This window comes from Salminus brasiliensis, chromosome 9, assembly GCF_030463535.1.
Source record: "Salminus brasiliensis chromosome 9, fSalBra1.hap2, whole genome shotgun sequence".
In the NCBI taxonomy this organism is placed as follows: domain Eukaryota; kingdom Metazoa; phylum Chordata; class Actinopteri; order Characiformes; family Bryconidae; genus Salminus; species Salminus brasiliensis.
The window spans coordinates 16200506-16217869 of NC_132886.1; the positions used below are offsets into that span (position 1 = coordinate 16200506).

The 17364-nt window shown below is 39.5% G+C and overlaps 1 protein-coding gene across 3 annotated transcripts in view; it reads left to right on the plus strand.

The window, feature by feature from the left end:
• The window catches only part of nwd2 (NACHT and WD repeat domain containing 2), a 61636-nt gene that overhangs the window by 32825 nt on the left and 11447 nt on the right, over positions 1 to 17364 (plus strand). For all 3 annotated transcript variants that reach the window (XM_072687583.1, XM_072687582.1, XM_072687584.1), the window contains 2 exons: positions 13161 to 13364; positions 16169 to 16319. In XM_072687583.1, the coding sequence (XP_072543684.1) occupies positions 13161 to 13364; positions 16169 to 16319 (355 nt within the window). The remainder of the gene's footprint in view (positions 1 to 13160; positions 13365 to 16168; positions 16320 to 17364) is intronic.

Sequence of the window (17364 nt, forward strand, 5' to 3'; positions counted from 1 at the left end):
TAATACACAGTAATGTAATTATAGCAGAATCTGCTAATGGATGCATGCATGTAAATCACATTATGCTTAAAGCTCCAGTGGAGCTGGAGTGGTTTACTGTCTTTAGGAACTGTACTTTCTGTGATTACAGAGATCTGAGATTTGAATCCAGTATAAATCTGTAATAACTGTAATAAACAAAAAATAAAAAATATCTGTAATACTTTGTTACTCAGTAATAACAGGATACATTGACTGTCACAGTACTGTCAACAGCTTCATAGTACCAAGATAATCCTAAATGGTAGAGAGAGCACTTCATATTGGCAATAAAGAATATAGAAGTTTAAACAAGACATATCTAAATTTTGCTGGATTGTTGGATTGTTGGAGTGTTGGATATAAAACAGTAATGGTCTGATTATTTTAGGATTGTAAAATAAAACACATTGTTGAGTAAAAAATGTACTCAGTATACTGAGTTAAAGTAGATAAAGGTGGATCTTGGCTTTTTCGCTTTTTTTTTCACTTCGGATTGAACCGTGGAGTCTTAACCATGGTGTGAACCAAACCATTACACCCTTAAACGACATGCTAATATAGAACACCACCCTTTCTAGATACCAGAATACAAGGCCTATAAAATGCAGCAGAACTTAACACTGGCCCTGTCTCCTGAAAACAGGCTTTCTGAAAGCTGCTAATGCTCCTATGTTTTATGTATGTTTTTTGCTGCCTTTTCTTAAGATGTGCCACGCTGTTGTTCTTATGGAGTCTGGCAACTTTTGGGCTGAACATCCAAAGTTTGACTGACCAATCAGTGCTCTGCCCACAAATTAATTGTTCCATAGATACTAGGTTGCTAGGTTGGAAACGCTTTACTGAATATTAGCAAAAATTACATCCAACCTAAAGAGAAACTGTAGCACATAATGTGTTTTTTTGTCAAAATATAGACATTTCAAATGATGAATTGTGTGTTTTTTTGTTTGCTAATGTTGAATGTGGGAGATGATTATCTAGAGTCTGTCTGGTTTCAATTAGGTACAACAATAGCGTCTGGTTTAGAGTTGGTCGCTGCATACTCAAACATGTTGGCAGTATCTCGAAATGAGATGAAAATAGCTGGAACTCTGCTTGTTTTGTGGTGTTTAGCCTACTAGCTAACTTATCATGTCCATTTCACAAAGGCTAGCTAAGTGAGTGAGCTACAGGTCTAAAACCACAGAAAAATAGTGGATACTGCCCAATTATAGTTGCAAAGTTAATTTATTAGGTTTAGTTGGATTTGTAGGCCGAGCTTGGATAGGGCTAGGACTTGGCTTTGGTGTTGGCTTGTTTCAGTCCTTATGTGATAAACTAATACTTTATCTAAACCAGACAAATCTGTGTTCTCACTCGTTTCCTTTGTCTCTCTCTCTCTCTCTCTCTCTCTCTATCTATCTCACACTCTCTCCTTCATTCTGTCTCTGTCTATTTGTCTTGCTATCTCTCATCTCACAGCTTTTTTCTTTCATAACCCTTTCCTGTATGCTCAACACCCCCCTTCATTCCATTTCATCTTGGCTGCTCATTTTCTGTCTTCACCCTCTCTTCTGTGTTGTTTTTACCCATATGCCCATCTTTTGCTCTCACACTTCATTTCGGAGGCCTCGTCGCTCTCACTTCTTCACTGCTCCATCTATTCCTCTATTCCCTCTCATCCTTCCATGTTCCTTTTGCCCTATACCTTAATCCCTCTCTTTCATGCTCCCTCTTGCTCTCTCTCTCTCTCTATCTGTCTTGATCAGCTCTATGAAATGTATGACCTCTATAGCGTGCAGGGTGGAACATGCTTAAACCCCATTAGATTGCGGCCTGGATGCAAGGTCATATTTAACCATCTGAAGCAGGATTGTCAGCAGCTGCTGTAGATAATGGCAGGTCAGCGCAGACAGTTAACCCATAGAAGTGGCTGTTAAGGCCAGTGATATCAAAAGTGTGATTTCATTTTAAATAATTTATTTCTCCTAGTTCATTGAAACTATTGCTTTCTATTAATAATGCATTAGTGTTTGTAAGTAGATGAGCAGGGATATTCTATCGTGGTTTGAATTGGATGAAAAGTTATATAAAAGGGGGAGTATTTTTGCTGTGTTTGGTCATTTTGCTAACATCCTAAATGTACAGATCTAAATATGCTGATTCAGCTCCTGTAGCTAGTAGAGGTGAAGCAGTACTTTTCAGTGTTGTATTCATCTCTTGATTATACAGAGAATACACAGTATGGGTATACTATGGGTATGTTCAAAGATTGATGAACACAATGCAGAACCAAATTTCACCAAAAGTGCAAGTTTCGCACAAACGCGGTACAATTCAGTACACTTCCAAAATGCTTGTTTTAAAAATATTCAGCACAGCAAGGCCATGCTTGATACACATGCTTGTGTAAAGTCTGCTTTAGCTAAGTGTCATGAGCTTTCTGAGACTGGAATCATGAAAAAAAAAACTTTTTTTCTGCAGTGACTGGTTCTTTCCCAGTAATACCAGTGAAACAAATGCTGACAGTAAGGTTTGATACAGAGCAGCCGACTGACCCCAGCTCAATTTCTAAAAAAAGCTTTGCTGTATTAGGATCAACTTAAATAGTAGAGAGATTATGTTGTGTGATGCAGTCTACCATTTAACATCTTTACATTGTGCTAAGAGGAAAACCCAGGTCCAAACCGCGGTCTGAACCAAATTGTGACTTCTAGATGTTGCAGGGTTGCAGGTATTGAAGGGCTTTTAGATGAAAGGGTAAAAGGTTTTATTTACTGCGAGAATCGTGGTGAAGGTGGATTTCTTAAATCGATTTGTAAAGGTGCACATATTTGTCACTGTACAATGTACAGGGAAATGTGTCCTCCATATTTGACCCATCTGTGGTAGTGAACACACACACCCACCCACAGCAGTGGGCAGCCAACTCTAACACCCAGGGTACAGAGAGGGTGAAGGGCCTTGCGCAACAGCCCAACAGTGGCAGCTTGCCGAGGCCGAGTATCGAACCCACAACCCTGTTATCAATAGCCCAGCGCTCTAACCGCTGAGCCACCACTTACAAAGCAGTGCCAAACTCTGTAAAGTGAAGGACACATTTTTTCCCTTATACTAGCTAATAGTCACCTATGCTTCGGTTTGTTTTACAATTAACTTCAGCGGGCTAATATGCAAGCTAGCATCTCATTGTATTGTGAAGGTGCGTTTACACTCATTGCTTATGACGGGCAGTAGAGTGGTTGTGCGTGTTCATCAAACCTCTTATCAATGTGCAATTTGCGATGCAAATGGACCAATTTGTTGCTAACACAACATGCTAACGTTAACTGTAACGTTAACAGTAGCTGTAGCTAGTGAACTACATTTCCCACAACGCTGTGTTGCTGATTGCTGTGGCATGCAGTTTTCCAAGCTACCTTTGCAGCTGCAGATGCTCAATAGGATTTCGGTCAGGGCTTTTAGAAGGCCACTTCAGAATAGTCAATGTTTTCCTCTTAGCCATTCTTGGGTGCTTTTAGCTCTGTGTTTTGGGTCATTATCCTGTTGCAAGACCCATGACCTGCGACTGAGACCAAGCTTTCTGACATTGGGCAGCCTTTACCTTTAACATTACCTTGACAACCTTCTGTAAAGCTGGCAACATTGGGTTTACATAGTTACACACCTATGTAATTAATATATATATTAATATATATTAATATATTCTCATATATATATATATTTATAATGTAATGTAATAAATATATAGTAAAACTATAGTAACATAATAATGACTCTAAATAATGACTTCTGAAGCGGTTCAATTTCTCATGCTGATCTAGCCTCAATTGCATCAGTTCAAATCTAAACACTTTCCTGGCAAGATCCCTCAAACATATGGCTGTACATTTTCTCCTCATCTGTGTTCACAGTTAGGAGGAAGCTTCTTTCTGAGGCATTCTGTTTGAGTTGAGCCCCAGCTCAGAGACTGGGGATGCCCCAGCTAGCCTGCTGTAGCCAAAAATGTACTTTACTATTCCGTTAGAGCCGGAGGTCGGAGCTCAGAGCTGGAGGACTTCACCTTAGAGCCCAAAAGAAAAGGACCAGAGAAGGCAGAGGTTCAAAGAAAAGCCCCCTGGACTTCCACGCCTTGGACAGCCACCAGCAAGCGTTGACCTATTTGCAGCTGCGTAAAGCACTGATCTGCATTTGAGATTTCTTCGGCGGCGCTCCAGGAAAAGTCGGAGCCTAGAGGATGACAACAGACTTTCCCCGAGACCTCCCACGTGTGCTTTTAGATACTTGATGTAGGTACATCAGTATTTGGAAGCGGTGACAGGCGACTGTCCCTGGCACTGTTGTTGTGACGTTGCTGGGAGCTATGTATTCAGGTCTGTTTATTGTAAAAGGGGGGGCACAGTCTTAGATCTGAGCGAGCGAGAGTAGGGGTTTGCAGCTGACAGTTCTGGGTTGCATGTGTCAGTTTGAGTCTCCGGAGAGGGTCTCTGGGCAGATTGGCGCCGTTTAATCTGAGTGTGACAGGCCGAGAGAAAGACAGGAAAGAGAAAAGAGTGCAAAGATATTAATGTATAAAGAAACACTGATGGCGCTACAATTCTGGTAGTGCTGATAGTCTGGCCTGGCCTCTTCTTTTTTAACTGCTTTAATCACAGACTTATTTTTCAGTTTTAATCTCATAGCCTAAAGGTATATTTGTAGGCCCATAGTTCAGTTGCTCACTGTCATTCCTAGACAAAATTACAGTGTCTTGATCTTTCTAGCATCTCTTCACTAAGGCCCAGGCTCCTTTTGCCCTCTCCCTTAATCCCTCTCTTTCATGCTCCCTCTCAGTCCCCTGGCTCTCTCTGTCTTGATCAGCTCTATGACCTCCATCGCATGCAGGGCAGAGCATGCTTAAACCCAATTAGATTGTGTCCCGGGTGCACGGTCATATTTATGCATCGGCAGCAGGAATGACCGCTGCTGCCGTAGATAATGGCAGATTGACGGGGACAATAGAATGTACTTTTTCCCCTAATTTATTTGTGTTTATTTCCACATAATCGCGCTATCAAGCTATTAGAGTGAAGGCTAGAACACGTAAGAGACACATTACATGCTACTGCATCTTTCTGAATGTTGCGAATGCTCAGCATTCTTGGAGAAGAGCATTAACTGTTAGCTAACAGATGCCTGTGTTGGCTAAAATGAGGCTTATGGAGGAAAAGAGAAGCAATCCATCCCATCCAGAGAGAGAGTTAGGTCAGTTATACTCTCCTGGACTTCCAGCTACGGAGATGTACGTCACAATCTCACGATGATAGGGCCAGTGCTTGTTTTCCCAATGGTTGTGCCACTTGGATGCCACATCCACATGAATGCCAGTTACCCAGCGGAACTTTACATACAGCACTACACTGCTTCCACCAGCATGCCTTCTTCCCATGGTGCATCTTTGGTCATCTCTTCCCCAAGTAAGCAACTCATATGACTAGCCTTCACTCTCCACTAGGGCTGCAACAAATGACTATTTTGCATAATCTATCTATAAATATTGAAACAAATAATTGATTCTTTGGATTATGAATTGCTCTATTACCAAAGAAAACATGTAGCTATCATCTTGCTTGAGGTTGTTTTATGCATTTGCTAACTAACAATGAAGAAAATAAAGTTTTAATGAACTTCCCTGCAAATATAAAAGATTAAATAATATAAAAGAAAAATAAAACTTCAATATATTTTTCCTTTCTTTTCCTTTAAAACCAAGGATGTGCGAAGTAGCAGCAAAAAAATTAAATTGGTTTTCCAATTATTTTTCAAATCAGAAAAAATGAAGAAAAAAAAGAAACACTAACTTTAGCTTGCTTACATTATTATTACGTTATTCTTACATTTATATAAGTGATTTTTATTTTGACATGGTCTGGTTATGTATTAGTGACCTATTTTGACAGTGTCTGTCTATTTATATTATATTTATTTTGACACAGTCTGTTTGTTCACTTGTATTAGTGGCTTTTATTTTGACATGGTCTGTTTGTGATTCAGTGGTCATCAGCTCAGGTCCTATGGCCCAGATCGTTGGAGCTTTGCAGATCCTACCAAAAATGGAAGGCAGGGGCAGAGCCTGTGCAAGCATGATCTACATTTTTAACATATAAAGAAGCTCTACATGATCTAAAGGTTCTTTAAATAAAAGGTTATCCTAGAACTGTAAGGCCAAGCTAAGAACCGTGTAGGAACCTATTCTTTTTGAGATCGTACCTCAGATTTTGATGTGAAGCGGCTCTGTGTTCCTCATCAGTATATCAGTAAGTTGTAAAAATAGCCCATATCAGTAACTGCTTTTGTAAAAACCGAGGGCAGTGACCGCATCCCTGACAAATGTTCTTAAATTCTCAGAAAGGGTCCTTCAGGACGGAGCACTTCTGCCACACGTCCCCAAAACACTTCAGCTCCTCAATCCGCCCCCAGTTTACCAAACAGCACCCACAGGCCCCTGCAGCCCTTCGCTTCAGAGACAGAAACATCAAAGACCCCAGCTTAGAAACACAGCTGACACACAGCCACTGAGCCCTGGGGAGAGAGAAGTGTGTGTGTGTGAGAGAGACAGAAAGAGAGGAGGGAGGAGAGACAGAGAGAGAGAGAGAGAGAGAGAGAGAGAGAGAGAGAGAGAGAGAGAGACAGAAAGAGAGAAAGAAAGAGAGAGGAAGTAAGAGATGAGAGAGTCTTATAGAGGGAACGAAGGAAAAGGGATTGGATAAAGAAATAGAAGGGTAGCAGAGTACCGATGACACAAACTCCTAACACCACTTCAAAGGGCAGCTACAGTACATGAACGTGTATCACAAGCAAAGAAATGCACGATATGGAAGAATCATTTCTCAGCATATGCCATGATGTGCTCACATCTACTAGTACAACAAACATCTCCCATAAGCTGCAAATAACTGAGCTTCGGCCTATCTACTAACACACACACACACTTCAGGCTGAAGACTTGTTATGTTGTTAAGAGAGTGAAGAACCGAATGTAGGCCCAGGTATGAGCTATGAGGGTGTAACCCTCTAACACCCAGTTAAAAAGTGGCTAATGTGGCCTCTTAAACTGGCATGTGTTGCTCCTGGGCTCCCTTACGGTTGGAAAGTGGAATTAGCACTTGGACTTACCCCTGAGTGGAACGCTTTACACATGCATTTTACAAGCTAAGAGATACTAAACGGACATTGAAGGTGCAAAAAGCATGTGACTTTATTAAGCATGTGACTTTACTAATGCAGTAGAGTAATATATAAGATTTTGAATATGCAGTGTTGTGCAGCGTTACACAGTTCTTTCAAGCGTTTTCGTGTCCGCTTTGCCTTAAGCATCATAAGCATCATAAAAATGCTACATAATGCTGCTTTAAATAATGTGAATTCTCAATGATACTTTGAAATGTAATGAACATGATCTAGCAAATCAAAAATGATATATATTGTTATTTGATGTGTGCCAGAAAGTACTAATTTAGCTTGTAAGCATGCATTTAGGAAATACTTCACACTTGAGTCAACAAACAGGCCATGTCAAAATTACTTTGTCACAAATACTTCAACACAAACTTTGCCTCAAAATAAAAGTCACTAATACATGAATAAATGTGTCAACACAAAAGTAATTGATACAAACAAACACACACACAATAAACTGTGTCAAAATAGAAGACACTAATACAAATGAACAGACTGTATCAAAAAAGTCACTAATACAAATGAAGCAGGAACACAAAAGTACCTCCCTTTTTTAGAAAAAAATGATCTGCAAGTGACTCAAAAATCATTATCCAATCCAAACTGTTATACCACTAGTATCGGTAAAACTGGATCTTTCTGTGAGTCTTAGGAGTATAACTGTATCGATACAATAAAAATGAAAGGAGCCTTGTCATTAGGCACAGTATGATTGCACCTTTTCATCATTCAAATATTCGTAATTCTGTTATATTAAAGTGCATCCAACAATAAAGGCAGCATTGTGCTTATTTTATAGTGACAGAAAACATGTCGGCAAACAAATGCTCTAATTCCACATGTATTTGTCTATTTAATGCAGTAAAGAGGGCAGAGCCACTAGAGTAAAACAACATACATACTGTCACATACACAAGCATGCATAACTAACTAGCTCAGACCAATGGCAGCAATATTTACACCTGTACAGCCTTATTTTCTCAAGTGCTCACACAGCTGTGACCACATACTATGCTAATTTACTTTCAGTAAATGGTATCCTGTCAGAAGGCAGGTGGTACTGCAGGCTGTTATTCACACACTAACACACACTCATACACTCTCCCTCATAAAGCCTGGTGGTGTAAATAATTGTGTGTTTCCCCTGCAGCCGGAAGCAGCGGGTTGCTGTGGCGATGGAGATGTCTTTGACCTCCTCGAATAAGCCTGACAATGATCTGTGTGTCTGTTTACCTCTTAGACAAGGTGTAGAGTTCCACATTCTTCTAAAAGTGTGTATGTGTGTGTGTGTGTGTGTGTCACCACAGGGGCTTTACAGTTGCTCTTCCAGTTTTCCTTCTTTCCTTTATAATCTTCCTATTCGTTCAGACGAATGCAGCTATGACTTATATGTATAAACCCCACTGTGCTGAAAGAGCAATGTGACCTATTTCCTAAAATACATAAAATATGATACAAAATATATCCCCCTACCCTGTTGTTGGGGGGCTCCCAACAAAACACATTTCTTAATACAACCTACTGTAGCATATAGACTAAAACATTCTGGGTTAAAAACAACCCAGTCTGGGTCATTTCCACAATCCAGCGCTGGGTTACTATATAACAAAAGACATGCTGGTTTAAACTGAACCACAATAAGTAAAATAAAAAAGCAGTAATATAAAACACTACTGAAAGCTACAATGACCTTCTCACATTTCTCTTGCTTTTTTTCTTTTTATCCAATCTGTCACTTAAAAACCATGATCCAATCCAAAACATGAATTTTGTGATTTGTTACACCACTATTGTTGGTGGAAATTGGTAGAAGAACTGCTGAGGTACGTTTTAAGAAAGCAACAAAAAAGATGTGCCCTCAGAACACAGGGAGAACTGGAATATGAATTTAGCTAATTAAGCTTTCCTATAGCATTAATGTGAACAGAATACAGAAGAAATGCACAACATAGAAGCAAGCAGTTTACTTTCAACAAGAAAGAATTGCCAGCAGTGGCAGCAGAATGTAAAAAGCTCTCCAGGCAGGCATGTAGCCAAATCGTGTTTAGGTCGAGTTTTATAATGGTAGCAGGTTGCAGAGTTACACCCTGCCCTAAAGACTAGCTCCTGATTTAGACTAGAACTTATCTGATAAGCACCTGAAACTGAAACCAGCAATTCTGTGTCATGGAATTGCCTGTGGCTGAGTGTCCCACACATCCTTCTTCATTTCACTTCGTTTGTCAAGGTTTATTAAAGTAAAGGTGTGTGTGTGTGTGTGTGTGTGTGTGGGTGGGTGTAGGTGTCTAAGGAAGTATTTGCATATATGACTGCATGGGTTATGTCAACAGAAGCTGCCTCTACTTAAGTTTATAATGTCACTCAATCAGTACACTCTCTTAAAAAAAATAAAGGCTTTGAATAGTTCTTGGCATCAGTGTAGGAGTAAACGTTTACTGGAAGAGAATCATTATGTGGAGGTACTTCTGTTAAGCGGTTGTGAAACTACAGATTCTGGACACTCCTGTGTCTCTTTTACAACAATGTGTCTTTAACAAAGCTTCTGTTGGAAGCTTCTTTCTTCTGGAAGCACAAGAGGTTCTTGTACAGAATTAATTTTGAAACCTTTTTGGCTCCTTTATTTGAAAATTTTCATGTATATAAATCATTTAAAGCCTGAATCATCAAATAATTCTTAGTAACCTTTACTCTACTAATTTAAACTTACATAAAACTGCAGGTAATCTTCTGGTGCATGTAGTACACAGATGACCCACCAAGGTCTGATACAAACATGTATCAGATTTTATTTTCTTATGTATGCAGGGACTTATTTATTATGTATTATTTCTACACAAAATAGTCAAAAGTATTGGGACACCTGCTTATTAAAAAGGGTATTAAAAAAGGAGTTTATCCTGCTTTTGTTGGAGTAACTGTCTCTGCTGTCCAGGAAAGGTGCTGATTAGTTTTTGGAGCATTGCTGTGTGGATTTGCTTGTGTTCATTGACAAGAGTATTAGTAAGGTCAGAATGTTAGATGATCACCACCCTACCTCATTCCAAACTCTCCTAACTCAACCTAAAAGGACTGGATGGAGCACCATCCATCATTACAGAGCACACAGTTCCACTGTTCCATAGCCCAATGCAGGGGGGCTTTATACCCCTCTGTTATCCCCCTGGCATTAGGCATGGTGCCAAAAGGTTCATGTTTATCTGCTCCAGAGTGCCCTGTTCTATTGACAATACTTCTTTACAGGGGCGAGATAAGCTGAGTGTGTGTTCATTTGCACATATTTGTCAGCAGTGAATGCAACTTAAAGTAGCTGAATCCAGAGGTCTCCAAAACTCCAAGAATATGTACCACAGACAATAAACTTGGCTTTGAAGAGTTAAACCCCATGTAGAACTGCTGCTTCTGCTTCCATTTTTTTTATTTAGTTTAAACAGAAAGAGGTGGATTTAAAGTTCTGCTCTGGCGTCTCTATTAAGACGTGGAGTGGAGTTATCTGGGGTTATCTGCCTAAAACCAGAGTGGCGTTTGCAGCAATTTGCTGTTATTAAAAGTCTTCTTGTTGAAGTTTTAAGTGGACTTTATAACTAGTGTTTAAAAACTTTCCTCTTTCAATTCTCCTTCCTCATAAAGCAGAGCGTGTGAGCGAGTGAGTGAGAGAGAACGAGAGAGAGAGAGAGAGAGAGAGAAAGAGAGAGAGAGAGAGAGAGAGAGAGAGAGAGAGCATTTTGCTTCGTCACCCCCACTGCTTTAATCTAGCTGGCAAAGCTCCATATTCTTAATACTCTTCAGTACCACATTCCAGAGGCATGGGCGATAAAGTTGGCAATGATAACATGTCCGTTTCATTGTGTGTGTGTGTGTGTGTGTGTGAATAGGAGAGAAAGAGAGATAGAGAGAGAGAAACCAAACAGGCCATACTAGCAAATGTACTGATCTGATAGCCAGTATCAAAAAACATTTGTTTTTATGCTGTTCAATTTTTTTCTTCATCTTTCTTGAGCTTTTAGTTAATCGTCTTGAGTGAAGTGCTTCAATTAAAATGAGCACTTTTTAAAGATAAAGATATTGGATCTGTATCAGACAGTAGTCAAGATTAATGTACCAATATTGGCTTTGATAAAGAAAAAACACACTCTACAAAAATGTGTTCTTAGTGGAAAACCTTTTGTAGCTGGTTCTACATCGAGCCTTTTCAGAATGGTTCTACGTAGCACCAAAAAGGGTTCCACTGTAGTTCAGAGTCAAAGAACCATTGTGTCTTCAGTATTATATAGAATCGTTTCAATTAGGATGTACTTAATACATAGAGACTAAAAGAACTGCAGTAGACCTTCTTGCATCCTACATCCTTCCAGCATCAATTAGCATAGGCACTCAAGTCTGTTAATTGATAACGTAATGTTGATGAGGTGGGCTGATACACATGGGCTATTACACAAAGCCCATTTGATTCATGACAGCGGCTTTAAGAGTCGACATTCTCACGATGTTCTGAACAACATTAAAAAAAGAAAAATCAGAAGCAACTTTATCCGTGTTTTTGCGTCATATATTAATAAGTCTAGAGCTGGGTGTGGGAGGAGTGGAGTACAACGTACGACCTTGCTGGAGCTGGGTGATGGTGCCAACATATTCAAACAGTGCAAATGCCTTAGATGTTGTATTTAAAAGCTGATTGTGACATTGTTATACATTTGTCAGTGCATGTTCACATCATGATTAGACCCTTTTTTTTTTTGTTGTACTGTTGGTCGAAAAGAAAAGGACAGACCTCAAAAAACAGAGATGTTGAAAAGCAAAAGTAACAGGAGAAAACAAGCATGATAGAATGACATTAGTAACAAAATGCTGATCACTAAAACAGATTACTTTCCTCTCAGCTAGCCTCAATTGAAATGCAGAGGAAAGTGCAAACCCATACTTGAGTAACTGTGCAGATAAACCTCATATGACCACACCAACATTCTTCAAAATCAAAGTGCTTTGAAGGTTCTTTGAGGATCAATGCTGGGGATGGGAAGCTCTGGGCACCTCATGATTCCATTCGAATCCTCCTCAATGGCTCCAGAACCAAAGTGCTTCCTTACACTAGCTTTTAATGCAGAGGGTGCTGGTCGTCTATCTTGTGCCTCTGTTATGTGCACACCCTTTTGCACTTCTGAGTTCCAACTTTCAGGCTTTGTCAACTTTACGCTCTCAATTAATCTTTGGAAAATCAATTTTTGCCATTTGCCATGATTCAGAATCATCCACATCAAGATGCATCTAGAATTGTAAATGTAAAGTCATGGAGATGACAAAGGTTTAAAGAACCTAAAGAACATTCACCTAATCAAATGTTCTTTACCTAAAGGTTCCTCATATTCACACATCTCTATTACAAACATGGTTCTTTATGAATACAAAAGTGGTTCTTCTATGGCATTTGATCCTCAAAGAACCTTTTGAAGCACTTACATTTTTTTTTAAAAGTGCATATCCACATACACACACACACAAACACACACACACACACGCCTTGGCTGTGTTTTGCTGCTGCTATTTGCACGGTTCCAGCAGGCTGGAGGGCCATAGTGGGACATTTTAAGCTTTTCAACATCATTGTGTTGCCTCATTTATGACAAGCATGCCATAATGTGCAGTGAATGCTTATGATTGTGTCTCCTCTAATGATTTGGCCATCACTCTGAAGCTCTCCTGTGTGGTGGGAAATGTTAAATGGATGTCCCTGCTGCTGTGTAATATGATTATATGTGAATGGAGAATTATACTGATCACAATGAGCTTAAATGTAATGTGAAGTATTGGATGGCCATGTAGAAATCTGAGAAAAGACGATGTGACAATGCGTTGACTGTAGCATTAACCATTTAATGATTTGGTTGGTGGTCATTGTTTACTAGCATCTCTCTCTCTCTCTCTCTCTCTCTCTCTCTCTCTCTCAGGGATTGGTAGGGGAGAAGTATGGCAGTATTCGGGTTCCAGGTGAAGTGGAGTCGGCTGAGTTTGAGATGATTCTGGATGCGGCAGTAGAAGCAGGTCTGGACACACGGCTCCTGGAGGAGTGGTACTGCCGGGATGAAAACTCAGTACCGCCGGCATACTACCTCAAACCTAAAGCCCAGATGCTGAAGAACTATCAGAACTCGGTAAGAACAGGACAGGATGGGAATATGATGTTTCACATGTATTCACTTACCCGTCCAAATCATTGCATTCAGGTGTTCCAATCAATTCCATGGCCACAGATGTATAAAACCAAGCACCTAGGCATGCAGACTGCTTCTACAAACATTTGTGAAAGAATGGGCTGCTCGGAGAATGAGACAAGAAAAGAAATTCCAAAACCACAGTTAAAAAGGATCTTTAACAAATGGGACTCCTAACAGAAATATTTTTGTCTAACTGGAAGACAAATCTGGCTACATCAAAGAAGAAGCACTTAAAGCTTTCCTATTTAAGACAAAAAAATTAAGCTCCATTCTCGCTTCAGTTCAGAAAAAGATCCACAGGTGTTTCTGTTCATCCTCCCACTGTGAGAAGACAACTCAGCACTGTGGGTCTAAAAGGATGCGAGGCTGATCAAGAAGCTCTTGCTGAGAAAATCAAACAGACAAAGAAAAATTAAACTGCTGAAGCTGCTGGTGTTCTCAGAACACTGGCCTGACCACACCAGACACCAGACTTCAGCATTAATGTAAATCTTTGGATTGCTTCGATAGTGAGAAGCAGGAACTGCATCTAACATCTATGACTGAAAGCTTCCTGTAGATTTCTGCAGAAAAATTGAAAGTGAGTTAATGAAATGTACATTTTATGGACAAAAGTATTGGGACACCTGCTCATTCATTGTTTCTTTTGAAATCAAAACTGCTTTGAACTATCAAAACTGCTTTTGCATACCTTAGGTTGTCCCCTTCAAAACTACATCAAATTTGTATCTTTCCTTCAATCCTTTTGTTAGTAATCCTCATGTTTGTGTAAAGAGTGCTTGGAAAAAACAGTTCAATATAACAGTTAAAAAATACAATATAAATAAAATACAACAAATTAAAAATATTTAAAATATGATCCCCTTCTCCGCCTTCAAACGCACATTACTGTAAAGCTTACACTTTCAGCTTTCCAATGACTTGCCAATCAAGGCTGTAAACCAATCAGGCATCAACTTATGATGACGTGCAACCGAGTAGGCGGAAGGTAAACAGGAAGCTTTCCTCAGGAATACGCATTCTTTTCCTTTGTCCAATTCTGTTCTGTAACTGTCTCTACTGTACAGGGTAGGCTACTAGATTATAGTTTGCTATGAGGAGTTGATTGCATTCAGTGACAAGAGTGACAACCCACCTCGTCCCCAACTCATCATTCAGAGAGTGCATTAAAGTCAGTACGTTGATAGTTTCTGTTTTGGAGATATGAGATTTTCTTCCAAGAGTGATTATAGATATGCAGTATCAGTCTCCAGCCTTTTGTGTTTTTAGAAACATGCAAGACCACATTGTCCACACAGGTGTGGTTTCAGTTTAAAGCGAGCTGACCTGTCCCCTACACACAGACATGTCCTGTAAATGTCATTGTGTGCCAGGCAAGCCGGTGGCTCAGCAGCTTTTAGACAGAGCGCTCTGAAAATGGCTGACCCAAGAGAGCGAGCCACTCGCTTGCGGGAGAGTTTATTAGGCTCATAAATTCAGTTTGTCTTTCATTAAAAGTTGGTGAAAGTGCCGGCTCTAGCGCTGGCTAGTTCTTTTCCTCTCTCTGACATTCACAACTTCTCCTTGTCCCCCTTCTCTGTCTCTCCTTCATTACTGGGGTTCTCTTGAACACACACTCAGTTATCCTTATATTTGCAGACAGTTACCTTGTTCCTCTCCTTTTTCCCTCTCTGTTTCACTTTCTCTGTCACACACTCGCTCACAAAAACAAACACACACCAAGTTCACATGTCATGGTGTGTATATAAATCAGGTCGCAACACACAGTAGCTGCAGTTTGAAGTGTGTGTATGAGGCTGAGTGGCTCTGCTGGACTAAAATGAGAAAAGCAGCAGGCTCTCGGTTTCTACCTGAACTCAGCAGAATCACCCACTGTTCTGGCCCAAAGCAGCCTGTCCCCCTTTCCCTAAGCAGACTACCCCCCCCCCCCCCCCTTTTGCTTCTGTTTCTCCTCAAACTCTTGCCCAGAGAGTTGTACACTGTATTACCTTCCGAAAGAGACAGAAGCTATTACAGGACGAAATGTGGCTTAAGAAAATGATTACATAGCCCCTGAAAATCTAGGCTTATTATATATGTTGTGGTTAATCTTACACTCTTAGCAAAATGGGTTACATATGGTAAGAATAATAATATAAAGTCATAATAATAGTAATAATAATAATATGTAGCAATAATGAATATAGAATATGTTCTCCCTAAAAGTGATGACATAATAATAATAATAATAATAATAATAAAATAATAGTACCCTGCAATGAATTGAACTGAATTCAATTGCAATAGATTGTCACCTTGTCCAGGGGATATTCATCCCTTAGACACAGTGATTTTGGCTCGGCACCAGATGAGAGAATGCTGAAATAATAAAATAATAAAATCCATTAAAAATGTGTTTTAATTGAACCGACAGTATCACATTTTGATATTATTAGTATTAACAGAGCAAGACTTTTATATGTAAGTTCAACTCATGTTCTACATTCATTCATTTTACATTCAATTCCCATTCACTTGATTAATGCAGCAGTTTAACTAACATTTGTTTTTGTCTATTTTAGTGTAGATAAACCCCCTTTTAAAAGTGCAATGCTTACTTAGTGATTCAATATGCAGTGTCATTTGAATGACGAATATTAAAATTGTATTGTAGATTCAGCCTTAATCTGTGTTCAAGAAGCTCAGTAAATCTGTAAATGCTGGCCGAGAGCTTCCCTAAGAATGACTTTTCCCTCTCTCAGATGGAGTCAAGCAGTGCTGCGAAGTCCAAGAATGATAAGGCCTGGAGAGCAGTGTCTGAAGAGATCAAGAAAATCTTCAGAACAGCAGTGCTACAGCTACAAGAAAAAGGAACCATGAAGAGTGCCCAGGCCAAGAAGTTTCTGTGCTCAGGTACATGTCTTCTCAGATCACCTCAGGTCGGCACTCTACAGTTGGACGTTAATAGCCCTGGGTCTGTCTAATCTGGAGGCCATATTGAAGACTAAAATGTGTTTCTGACACTGATCTAACGCCCAGGACTTTTATAAAAAAAATTAGATGTTGAATGAATTAGCTGAATTAGGTCTGATATATACTGTGGCTCAGTGGGACCAGTTAATCTCTCAATGAAGTTACATTGCACTGCAAAAGTCAATGCAATTGAATCGTTACTGTAAGGTGAATGGTTTCAAATTTATTGTTTGGTACAAAAAGAACGGATGAAGGGTTCTCTGATATACATGTAAACATTAAGATTGTAGTTTGAGTTTTGAGGATTCAGAGATGCACTTTACAGAGAGTATTTGACTTATCATTAAACTACATTACTAAGAATGTATTAAAATCTTATGTAAATCATTATCCATTTATGTTCTTTGGTCTAAGATTTCAGACAGGCTCAATGTTTAAACGCAAAAGGATAAAGATTTAAAATGGAAATGTCCTTAATCCCCCTCTCTCTTTAAGTAGTTATGCATGAATAGAAACAGTCTGCATTAGGCAGTCTAAGAGAAGATCTAATCAAACTAACTTAATTCATTCAGGTTAATCCAATGATCCAGTTAGGTCTCACCACCACACCCTTTTATAAGGACTGTGGCTTGGTACAAAGAGAAAGACCAGACTTACTTACTGATTTAAAAAAGTCATTTGTCCTCTTATGAAATGACAGCTATACTTAAGGGCTTCATCTTTTAAGTACTATATCAGACCACCCGAAACAGTAGTTCCTGCCTGAGGCTTTAGTGACTCAAGTTCCTGCACATGGACTCAAACCTAATTCTTATACATTGCTCACTCAAATGATGTTAGAAGTCTAAGTTAGAGTCTTTGTCTTTCAAATTTACACTGAAATGAAATTGTGTGTTTGGGTTTGAATTTCATTACACTTCAGAAAATAGACTAATGGGTCAATTATTGAGATTGTTGGGTCACCGCTTGTGTTATCCCAGTTAAA